This window comes from Trachemys scripta, chromosome 6, assembly GCF_013100865.1.
Source record: "Trachemys scripta elegans isolate TJP31775 chromosome 6, CAS_Tse_1.0, whole genome shotgun sequence".
NCBI lineage: Eukaryota > Metazoa > Chordata > Testudines > Emydidae > Trachemys > Trachemys scripta.
The window spans coordinates 41,850,792-41,863,508 of NC_048303.1; the positions used below are offsets into that span (position 1 = coordinate 41,850,792).

At 45.6% G+C, this 12,717-nt stretch overlaps 1 protein-coding gene across 1 annotated transcript in view; it reads right to left on the reverse strand.

Moving 5' to 3' along the window:
- Positions 1 to 12,717, reverse strand: part of SCAMP1 (secretory carrier membrane protein 1) — an 81,567-nt gene that overhangs the window by 37,851 nt on the left and 30,999 nt on the right. The window contains exon 5 of the mRNA XM_034773627.1: positions 12 to 140. Coding sequence (XP_034629518.1) covers positions 12 to 140 — 129 coding nt within the window. The remainder of the gene's footprint in view (positions 1 to 11; positions 141 to 12,717) is intronic.

The following is a 12,717-nucleotide window of genomic DNA, read 5'->3' on the forward strand; positions in this document are numbered from 1 at the left end:
TTTTTACTTACACATCCACAGGTAGTACATAATCTTTACTGTCTTCTGGAATTCTACAGGAATGTCCACAGAAAAATCCTGGTAGAAACAAGGACCCACTGGAAAATTCCCAGGCAGAGGAGGCCAATTATTTTTCCTGCCTGCAATTAAAAAATATAGTTTAATACAATTTTATTATTTTCTTCTCTGCATATTAGAAAGAGATTTGCCTATTAAATTTGAACTGCTTTGTTCTCAAATTGTCTTATACATAGGATTCCTGCAGACCTATTAATAACTTGAACTAAAAAAACAGTCTAACAATCCACTCTATGAAGATGACAAACAGCAGAGCTAACTGATAATGGAATGCAGCTGGACCAAGGAAAGAACAGGGTCTTCACTGGTCTGTGCAGGTGACAGATGGATCTCATGAAACAACAAGAAAACAGAAAAGTTCCCCAACTACTTCAGGTAAAAGAAGCAGGAGCAAACAGAACAGAAGCCCTCAAAATTCCCTGGAGCTACAACTCAAGTGTACATGCCCCCTCCTGTGGTCCATACTCAGCAGGGTCCTGTAGAAGGTTGGAAAATGAAGAGCATCATAGCATCAGATCGACTGAGATGGCTGATTTGGTAAACAAGTCCCTGTCTCTTTCTCTCAGACTCCCATTAATTCTAGATCTGTGAACGAAAGGCCCAGTACTTCATGTGGATCTAGCACAGTTTGTGGTCTTAACTTTGCTGAATAAAGCAGCGTGGATGAAAATCAATAATTTGTTATTTTTATTTTAAAAGATTTATTAAATTTAAAACATTTTATTTCAATTATATACATTTTTCTTTTTAAAAATAAAATTATTTAAAATTAAATTTGAAATTATGATAGCCTATCCAGTTTACTATAATCTATTAAAACATTTAAATTAAATAAAAAATAATATTCAAGCAATACATGTTTGCTGTCAAGGTTTTAGAGACAGTAAAACCACTGAACTGGTAGAAGTCACTGATTGGCTAAGGCCTGGTCTACACTAGGCGTTTATGTCGAAGTTAGCGCCGTTACATCGAATTAACCCTGCACCCGTCCACACCGCGAAGGTATTTAGTTCGACATAGAGGTCTCTTTAATTCGACTTCTGTACTCCTCCCCGACGAGGGGAGTAGCGCTAAATTCGACATGGCCATGTCGAATTAGGCTAGGTGTGGATGGAAATCGATGCTAATAGCTCCAGGAGCTATCCCACAGTGCACCACTCTGTTGACGCTCTGGACAGCAGTAAGAGCTCGGATGTTCTGAACTGCCACACAGGAAAAGCCCCGGGAAAATTTGAATTTGAATTCCTTTTCCTGTCTGGCCAGTTTGAATCTCATTTCCTGTCTGGACATCGTGGCGAGCTCAGCAGCACTGGCAACGATGCAGAGCTCTCCAGCACTGATGGCAGTGCAATCTCAGAATAGAAAGAGGGCCCCAGCATGGACTGATCGGGAAGTCTTGGATCTCATCGCTGTGTGGGGCGATGAGTCCGTGCTTTCCGAGCTGCGATCCAAAAGATGGAATGCAAAGATCTATGAGAAGATCTCTAAAGACATGGCAGAGAGAGGATACAGCCGGGATGTAACGCAGTGCCGCGTGAAAATCAAGGAGCTGAGGCAAGGCTACCAGAAGACCAAAGAGGCAAACGGACGCTCCGGATCCCATCCCCAGACATCCCGTTTCTACGAGGCACTGCATTCCATCCTCGGTGCGGCCGCCACCACTACCCCACCACTGACTGTGGACTCTGAGGATGGGATAGTGTCCACGGCCGGATCCTCGGACATGTTAGCGGACGGGGAAGATGAGGAAGGAGATGAGGAGGACGAGGCAGTCGACAGCGCTCACAACGCTGATTTCCCCGACAGCCAGGATCTCTTCATCACCCTTACAGAGATCCCCTACCAACCCTCCCCAGCCGTTACCCCGGACACAGAATCTGGTGAAGGATCATCCAGTAAGTGTTGTAAACATCTAAACATTTATTTGTAACAGAACATGATTATTAACAATGTAAAAAATGGGTTTCTCATGATTAGTTTGATTAACTTAACGGTTCAGTCATGGGCAGTGCAACTATTTCAAAAAAATCTAGCAATGTCCGGTTTTGCATGATTGTCCTGCCCAAGCCGCTCTACTGTTTAGTCCCTGCTACTGCAGCTACAGTAAGATGCGGTCTATATGTCCGGGGATGGAGCAGAAATCCTCCTGGGACATCTCAAGGAAGCTCTCCTGCAGGTAATTTGAAATCCGCTGCATTAGGTTCTTGGGGAGAGCGGCCTTATTGGGTCCTCCGTAGTAGGACACGTTGCCGCGCCACGAGACTAGCAAGTACTCCGGAATCATTGCTTGGCACAGCATGGTGGCATACGGCCCTGGTCTTTGAAGGCTTTCCCGGAGCATTCTCTGTCTGTCGCTCTCAGAGATCCTCATGAGGGTGATGTCGCTCATGATGACCTGCTTTGAATGAGGTAGGGGAATGTTAGTGTTGGGACTGCTTTACCGTTCCTTTACAGAACTGTAACCGCTGGTTTGCAGCCACGCGGTGGAGGCGGGAGAGGGTCAGCCGAAAGGGATCGTTCCCGGGGACAGCCGCGAGGGTGTGGGACAGGAGCAGACTTCCTGCTTGCCGGATTGCTGGCAGCAGGGACCGACATTGATTTCAATGTGAAATGAGGCCATTGCTAATATTAAAGTTTTAAGCTGCCACGAATCTACGGCTTACCATGTCTGCGTGCAAGAGCAATTCCGTTGTCCTGACAGGGTTCTCAAAAGTGCTCTGCAAAACCCCAGACACTGAATGCGAAGGCCGAGAATTCGACCTTGTGCTGAGTGCGCATGTGATAGGTGCTGTGCATGGTCCTGTTCACAGAGAAAGACTATGTTCTTTGTTCACAACTACATTTATCTTTCTGAGGAATTCACTCCCTTTTTCCCATTCCCACAGCCCCATCTGCGACTGTCTCACAACCTAGCCTGTCATCACACTCCCAGAGGCTAGGGAGGATTAGGCATAAGAAGAAGAGGACACGGGAGGACATGTTCTCAGAGCTTATAGCCTGCTCCCGAGCCCAGGCAGCACAGCAGACCCAGTGGCGGGAGAACTTGTCCCAAATGCACCAAGCCAACATGGATCGGGAGGAGAGGTGGCGTCAGGAAGACCAGCAGGCGACTCAAACCCTGCTTGGACTACTGAGGGAGCAAACGGACACGCTCCGGCGCCTTGTGGATGTTCTGCAGGAACGGAGGCAGGAGGACAGAGCCCCGCTGCAGTCCATCTCTAACCGCCCTCCCCCGCCACCAAGTCCCATACTCCCTTCACCCAAAGTGCACAGAAGGAGAGGCGGCAGAGTCCCTGCTAACTCTCACTCCACCCCTGCAGAGAGCTCGAGCAGCAGAAGGCTCTCATTCCCCAAAGTTTGACAAGTTCTTTCCTTCCCGCCTGACACAAGCCCCCGTCCAAGTTTCACTTCCCAGTCCCATGTGTAGTTGATAATAAAAAATATGTTTCTGTTAACTACTGTTTCCATCATGTTCTTTTGGAGGAGGGGGGGAAAAGGGGGTTGGTAATTGGACAGGACAGTCAACTTTGGCAGGGTACATAGTCGGGGGCAGGCACAGCAGCAGGGCACATACATAGTGCAGTGATGCAGTGACTACTTACCCTGGTTAGTCTGGGAGGTTCTTTTCATGTTATGTGGTGGGGGGTGGGTTGCTCTGTGACTTTGTGGCAGGGGAGGGCAGTTAGAGATCTTAAGCGGCGGTCCTTAGGCAGGATCACAGAGCCACACAGCAGGGGATCTGTAACCGTCCCCCCCCTGCCACAAAGTCACATAGACCCCCCATACACACAGTCCCTATCAGGAGGGGTGACAGGCTCCGTTGAAAGAACCATCCCACCGCAGCGGAGCCTGTCAGTCCTTGAGTTTAGAAGCTGCATTCGCGCGACTACACTACAGCCGCTCCGCACCACAGTCTGCGTCCCAGTTTTTAAAAATTCCCGCGAAAACAGTATTAAAGAAAACGGTGTGCTTTAACAAAGTAGAACTATTTTTATTTTGAAACGTGTGTTGGAAGTGGGGTGAAGGCTTCTCTGTACACAAAATTAGAAAGTCACAGGTTACCCTGCTCACTCAGGAACTTTGCTTTCAAAGCCTCCCGGATGCACAGCGCTTCCCGCTGGTCTCTTCTAATCGCCCGGCTGTCTGGCTGTGAGTAATCAGCAGCCAGGCTAATTTCCTCAACCTCCCACCCCGCCATAAAGGTCTCCCCCTTGCTCTCACAGAGATTGTGGAGCACACAGCAAGCTGCTATAACAATGGGGATATTGGTTTCGCTGAGATCACAGCGAGTCAGCAAGCTTCTCCATCTCCCCTTGAGACGGCCAAAAGCACACTCCACCACCATTCTGCACTTGCTCAGCCGGTAGTTGAAGAGTTCTTTTTCAGTGTCCAGGGCGCCAGTATAGGGCTTCATGAGCCAGGGCATTAGCGGGTAGGCTGGGTCCCCGAGGATGACTATAGGCATCTCCACATCCCCAACAGTTATTTTGTGGTCCGGGAAGTAAATACCTTGCTGCAGCCGTCTAAACAGACCAGAGTTCCTGAAAACACGAGCGTCATGAACCTTGCCCGGCCATCCGACATTGATGTTGGTAAAACGTCCCCTGTGGTCCACCAGTGCTTGCAGCACCATTGAAAAGTAGCCCTTTCTGTTAATGTACTGGCTGGCCTGGTGGTCCGGTGCCAGGATAGGGATGTGAGTTCCATCTATGGCCCCACCGCAGTTTGGGAATCCCATCGCTGCGAAGCCATCTATGATCGCCTCCAAGTTTCCCAGGGTCACTACCTTTGGCAGCAGTACATCAACGATTGCCTTGGCTACTTGCATCACAACAACCCCCACGGTAGATTTGCCCACCCCAAACTGGCTCGCGACTGACCAGTAGCAGTCAGGCGTTGCAAGCTTCCAGAGGGCTATGGCCACTCGCTTCTGGACAGTCAGGGCTGGTCGCATCCGGGTGTCATTGCGCTTCAGGGCAGGGGACAGCAACTCACAAAGTTCAAGGAAAGTTCCCTTCCGCATGCGGAAGTTTCGCAGCCACTGTGATTCATCCCAGACCTGCAGCACTATGCGGTCCCACCACTCAGTGCTTGTTTCCCGTGCCCAGAATCGCCGTTCCACGGCATCAACATGACCCATTGCCACCGTGATGTCCTCGGCGCTGGGTCCCCTGCTTTCTGAGAGGTCTGTGCTACTCTCAGACTTCAGGCCATCACCGCGTTGACGTAGCCTCCTCGCCTGACTTTTCTGCATCTGCCTCAGGGCAACCTGTATGATAAGCTGCGAGGCGTTGAGAGCGGCCACAACTGCAGCGATGGTTGCAGCGGGCTCCATGCTCACAGTGCTGTGGCGTCCGCGCTGTCAATGACTTGAAAAGTGCGTGAAATGATTTCCCGCCGGCGCTTTCAGGGAGGGAGGGAGGGCGGGAGTGATGGACGGATGACGACAGTTACCCAAAAGCACCCTGGCCCATTTTTTTTTTACCCAGAAGGCATTTGCGGCTCCACCCAGAATTCCAATGGGCGGCGGGGACTCCGGGAACTGTGGGATAGCTGCCCTCAGTGCACCACTTCCAATGTCGACGCTTTCCCCGTTAGTGTGGACTCACAAAGTCGAATTACTGTCCTTAGTGTGGACACACACGTTCGACTTTGCAATATCGATTCCAAATATTCGATTTAAGTAAAATCGAACTACTCTCGTAGTGTAGACAAGGCCTAAGTACATGAACCAAATTTCTGTTTATGTGCTAAACCAGCTTTTGACAGCAACAATCCCTTCTGTGGGTTCAGAGAGAATATTTTCTTCTTTTCAGCAAACTCAACTAGTTCCATCCAATGACTAGTTCATTAAAACTGGGAGTTGGAAAGCTTGTTTTCCCTTTTCAACCTATGAATAAAAATGAGGTATGAGAGGATGAGACCTACTAGTTTTAAAAACTTGAATGACATGGTGACCAGAAACAATCATGTCAATCCTTCCTTTTTTACTTATGTATACAGAATATTTAAGGTAGTCTTATTTAACCATTAAAAAGTATTTTAAAATACTGTTTTTGTGGATTTTTAATTAAATTCCAATTTCCGTCCAAATGCAGCTTGACAAAAACGTCACACGTAAAACATTAATCATGTAGTAAATAGGAAACGCATCATTCACCATTTTCTAACACAATAAAAATGTAAAAATTAAGAATCTGAATAAGTATGTTAAGCTACGTAACTGCTTAAATAAATATGTTTAGAATAGATATAGTGTATCTTCCTGGTTGGGAAAAAAGTACCACCAAATTTAGTGTAGAGTCTGCAGTTAGTTGTAAATTAACATATTTTAATGATTATACCAACCAATAGCAATCCATCTTTCTTTAGGGAAATAACTAAAAAATGCAAAACAAGATTAAAATCAATGCTTCAGATCAAAGATTCATGTTAGCTGATTTAAATCATGATTCAAATTAATCCACTCGCTAAGTGCGCAAGCCTGAAGAAGAGGGGCTCATCAAGTAAAGTGATCTCTTCTGTGGTGCAGTCAAGAAAGCAATACACATCAAAGGCCTACCACTCTAAGGTTTGGAGAACCTTTGTGAACTTGTGTGACAAAATGAGTATACTGCTCATCTAAGACATGGCACCAGTCATCCTAGATTTCCTGCAAGCTGATCTAGTCATGGGCTAGAGCAGCATTTCTCGCATGTGGCCACCAATGGATTTTTTTGTGGCCTTGACAGCCTCCCAAGCATGAGTGGAGATGTGGGGGCAGAGAGGGGAGGAGAAGCTGTAGCCCCTCCCTGTAGCTCCCAGCTGTTGCTCCTGAAGAGCTGTTACCAGGGGCAATGAAATGCACCACCTTGGTGTTTGTGCTGGCACTGGCAGCAGGGATAGGCACCCTGCATCACACAGCCTACTCGGGGGCTCCAGGCAGCACCTCTGGAGACATGAGGCCGGTGTGCGCAGTGCCGGAGACAGTTCTTATCACTGGAGGTGGCTGTGGTGTTTGGCTGATTGGGTGCTCCCCTGGCAGTTCCCCTCCACCCTCCCAGTCAGGGTACAGGGAGCCTGGGACTCTGCAGGTGGCCGCTGAATGCCCGACCCACCTTCTCCCGGGTGGGCTCTTGCTGAAGGGCCATGGGAGGCAGGGACGGAGAAAGGGGTCAGCGCTTCCCCCTCCTGGGGCCGCATTCCCTGTTTACAGTTGCTGTAGCTACTGGAGCAACTCAATGGCTTCCGGCTGCTGCAGGGCTTGGCAGCTCCACAGCAGAGTGAGGGACTCCTGCTCCATGACATGCTCCTAGCGCAAGAATAGGAGCAAAGTCAGGGTAGAATTGTTGTACATATATCCACCTTTTACCAAAAGACAAAACAAAAAAGATAACATGCAAAGCACCTTATTTGTGTTACTGTTGTGTTTGGGTCCAGTAAAGAATTGAGACAACTGTACATTATTTTTATGATTGAGTCTTGCAAAAAAAAAAAACCCTACATAAATAAATTACTACGGCTCTCAATTAATCGCAGTTAACTCACATGATTAACTCAAAAAATGTAACGCGATTAATCGCACTGTTAAACAATAGAATACCAATTGAAATTTATTAAATATTTTTGGATGTTTTCTACATTTTCAAATATATTGATTTCAATTACAACACAGAATACAACGTGTACAGTGCTCACTTTGTATTTATTTTTGATTAGAAATATTTGCACTGTAAAAAAGAAATAGTATTTTTTAATTCACCTAATACAAGTACTGTAGTGCAATCTCTTTATAATGAAAGTTGAACTTACAAATGTACAATTATGTACAAAAAATAACTATATTCAAAAATAAAACAAAGTCCACTCAACCCTACTTCAGCCAATCGCTCAGACAAACAAGTTTGGTTAAAATTTGCAGAAGATAATGCTGCTCACATCTTGTTTACAATATCACCTGAAAGTGAGAATAGGTGTTTGCATGGCACCTTTGTAGCCAGCATTGCAAGGTATTTGTGTGTCAGATATGCTAAACATTCTTATGCCCCTTCATTCTTTGGCCACCATTCCAGAGGACATGCTTCCATGCTGATGATGCTCGTTAAAAAAATAATGTGTTAATTACATTTGTGACTGAACTCCTTGGGGGAGAACTGTATGTCTCCTGTTCTGTTTTGCCTGCATTCTGCAATATATTTCATGACATAGCAGTCTCAGATGATGACCAAGCAAATGTTTGTTTTAAGAACATTTTCACAGTAGATTTGACAAAATGCAAAAAAAGGTACCAATGTGAGATTTCTAAAAATAGCTACAGCACTCGACTTAAGGTTTAAGAATTTGAAGTGCCTTCCAAAATCTGAGAGGGATGAGGTGTGGAGCATGCTTTCAGACGACTTAAAGGAGCAACACTCAAATAGAAACTACAGAACTCAAACCACCAAAAAAGAAAATCAACCTTCTGGCTGGTGGCATCTGACTCAAATGATGAAAATGAACATGTGTCGGTCTGCTCTGCTTTGGATCATTATCGAGCAGAACCCGACATCAGCATGGACGCATGTCCTCTGGAATAGTGGTTGAACCATGAAGGGACAAATGAATCTTTAGCGCATCTGGCACATAAATATCTTGCAGCGCCGGCTACAATAGTGCCATGTGAACGCCTGTTCTCACTTTCAGGTGACATGGTAAACAAGAAGTGAGCAGCATTATCTCCTGCAAATTGTAACCAAACTTGTTTGTCTGAGCGATTGGCTGAAGTAGGACTGAGTGGACGTACAGGTTCTGAAATTTTACATTGTTTTATTTTCTAATGCAGTTTGTTGTTTTTTTTACATTATTCTACATTTCTAAGTTTAACTTTCATTATAAAGAGATTGCACTACAGTACTTGTATTAGGTGAACTGAAAAATACTATTTCTTTTTTTTTTTTTTTTACAATGCAAATATTTGTCATCAAAATAAATATAAAGTGAGCACTGTACACTTTGTATTGTGTTGTAATTGAAATCAATTAATTGAAAAATGTACAAAACATCCAAAAATATTTAAATAAATGGTATTCTATTATTGTTTAATCGCTTGACAGCCCTATAGATTATAATGCTTTGCATGAGTATATGTTCATATTTATATGTTTTTCCTAAAGTAATTAAGTATTTTATGAAAAATTGTCAGAGCAGCAGCGCCAGCAAGAGCTGGTGGCCACACATTGAGGCCACCAAAAAAATTTGTTGAGAACACCCCAGGGCTAGAGTCTCAGTTCTATTAGAGTTCAGGCTGTAGCAGCTCTTGTGCTCAGAGGTTCAACAAACAGTTTCAATAGCATGTTGCCCTAACCAGAGGCGCCAACTTTCTAATGTGCCAGGGGGTGCTTCCCATGGCTTGCCCCCACTCCAGCCCTTCCCCTAAGGCCCCACCCCCACCCTGCCTCTTCCTGCCCACGCCCCCTCCCCCGAGCATGCCCTACTCTTGCTCCTCCCCTTCCCCCCCCCCCAGGGCATCCTACACACCGCAGAAAAGCTGATTGTGGCAGACAGGAGGCACTGGGGGGTAGGGGCTCATCAGCGAGGCCGCCAGCAGGTGGGAAGTGCTGGGGGGGGATGGGGAGGAGCGAATCAAGCAAGGGCTGCCGACGGGTGCTCAGCACCCACCATTCCTCCCCCCCAATTGCATGCTCCAGCCCCGGAGCACCCGCAGAATCAGCGCCTATGACCCTAGATTCCTGAAGGCTATAGATAAGCTGAGACTGGCAAATAGTTACCCGATTTCCACAGGGACTTGAAACGTTATCATTAGTTATCATTTGTATTACTATGGCATCTAGGAGGCCTAGTCATGGACTAGGACCCAACTGTGCTTGGTGCAGTACGAAACGGGGGGGAAAAAAGTCCCTGCCCCAAGGAGCTTTCTTTTGTCGCATACATAAATTGTAAAACAGATTGATACAGACAAATAGATGGAGTACAAGGATACAATGAGACTGTAGTGGTGAGCATAACAGGCAAGCCAACAGCCTAACCATTTTCAAGTTTTTTGTAGGCGTCACAGCAAAAGGAGAGTTTTGCGGAGAGATATGAAGGACGATAATGAGGTAGCTCAGGGACTGCCTCCTAAGTACACGAGGAAGCAAGAGAGCAAACAAAAAGGTGCTTATTTTAAAATGTAATAAGTGGGCAACGGAGTTTGGCCTCCTGGTATGCATCGACCCCTCAGTACAAATTAGAGATGATAGGCAGAGTGGAGATTGACCGTATATGCACTCTATACCTCCAAGCAGCACCCTAAAACCCCCATATTCACCACTGTCATACAATTATGGTATGTTTTATACAAAGTATGCCTTGTGAGGTACCATTTTAAAGTCTTGATCTGTTGAACATTAATATCCTGTTGGATTGTCTGTGCTATCATCATATGTGCAGTTATCAAGTTTTGCTATGTGCATATTACTGAAATATGTTGTGAGTTTGGGAACACCCCAAACCAGCAGGGATTAGCCAGACATGCATGGCCCATTAAAGGGGAATCCACTTGCCCAGCAGTCATCCCAGAAGAATTCTCAAAGAGAGAGCACATAGAAAATGGAGACTGCTTGATCAATGGGGTTGGACTCCCAAGTCACAAGCAAGACATCTTTCCAGGAAGCTGGAAGAAATTATAAAGAGGGGAAGTGACATCATGACTTGGCCTCACTCCCCGCACACTCAGCACCAGGAAGAAACGTCTGGAGGACAATGACTTTGAACTGAAGAGAGTGGTCCTGGGTTGGAAGAGAGTCCAAGCTTGTGTATTGCAGAAGGATACCATCTGTCAGGATGAGACAGATTCAAATCCTGCTTGATTCAAATCCTGTTCTGTTTATAGAATTTAGACTGCGAATTTGTTTTATTTCTTAGGTAATCAGCTTTGATCTCTATGCCTGCTACTTATAAATCACTTAAAATTTATTTCTGTAGTTAATAAATGTGTTTTATATTTTACTTAAAACTGTGTGTTTCGGTGGAAGTGCTTGGGAAACCTCAGTTTACAAAGGCTAGTGTGTGACCCCTCTACATCGAGGGAAGCACAGACTGGATAATGAACTTACACTGGTCAGGCTTCTGATCAGGGCAAGACAGTACAGTTCTGGGGTGCAAGGCTAGGTAGCTGGGGGGAATTGGCTGGACCCTCTCTATTGTTGGTCCATGAGTGGCTGGCAAAGCATTCATGTAATCAGTTGGGTGTTACTCCTGAGGGAATTCTGCGCCCTTGGGGGGTGAGGGGGGGGCACAGAGTTCATACTGTCCACAGATTTCTTGGCTCCCCCACAGAAAAATGGGGGAGCCAAGAAATCTGTGAGGAACATACGCCCCTTCCGCAGCAGCCCGGGCGCATCTGCTGGAAGTTGCTGGCAAAAGAGAGCAGATCACCATGCAGGGGGAGTCTGGGTGTGCATCGGTCAGTGGAGAGATGGTAAGGGGGTGGTGGGGCTGCGGGCCTGCCTGTGTGAAAATGAGTGAGAGACTCCTTCTGTCCCTCTCCTAGCTGTTGCTGCATCCTGGGTTCAGAGGTGTAGAGCTGTGAAGCAGGCTCTGTCCCTGAGGCAGAGCAGAAATGTAACAACTAAACAGACAAGCAGCTAATGTTCCCATTGTTAGTTAATTGAGGCTCTTTTACCTTGCCAGAATGGTGTAAAGGAGCCTCATTGTGACAGTAACAGAATCCTCAGACAGGAAGGTCAATGTGGTTTCTCACTTTTTTTTTTCCCCTGTGTCAGAGAGTCACAATGCGGTTAGATTACAGCTCAGGATCTATTTTTCTTATCCATTTAAAAAAAAACAATGCAGGACAATGATTAGCAAAACTGTATGACTTTCATGTGTGAAAGTCTGAGCAATTTAAAGTGACAGTCTACTTTAGAGAACACCAAACACCAAAATAAAAGTAATGTAATTTAAATGAAAATCCAGGATTATGACTGGAATGCAGGGTTTTGGTTACCAAGTATTTGTAACTTAACTTTCATGTATTTAGGAAATGCTGAACAGTTATTGTGGGGGGGTTTTCTGTATGGTAGTTTAAATAAATTACCAAATAAGTAAAACTGGTGTGATTATATTGCATTATTTTGACAAATAAAAATGCAACATTTTGCAGAATTTTGGATTTTTTGGCACAGAATTCCCCCAGAAGTAGGGTGTGGAGATCTGTGTAAGTACAGTATCTGCCAAAGGTTTGTGGCTTAGCAACAGCATCACACTGTAAGAGGCAACCCAGGCTGGTGGCTAAGAAGGGTTCTGCAGTCCCACAATCCAGGCTGCACCCCGGGAACCCATCACACCATGTAGATAGGGCCTTGAAAGTGAATCCAAACAGCTTACGTTTGATACACTAGGAATGAAGAGCTAGTGAGGGATTCAAAGAGAGATGAGATAAGTCAAAGCTACAGTTAAGAAAATGGATCTTTGCGTCAACATTCTGAATTGATATGAGTGGGGAAAAATGCATTTGTCAAGGCCACAAAGGATTATAGTAACTGAGGTGCAAGACGATGAGAGCTTAGATGATCATTTTACCTGTGTGCATTCATAAGAAAAGCTGTATCTTAGAGATATTATGCAGAAAGAATCAGCAAGATTTTGATATAGCCTAAATGCGAGGACCGAAAGAGACAT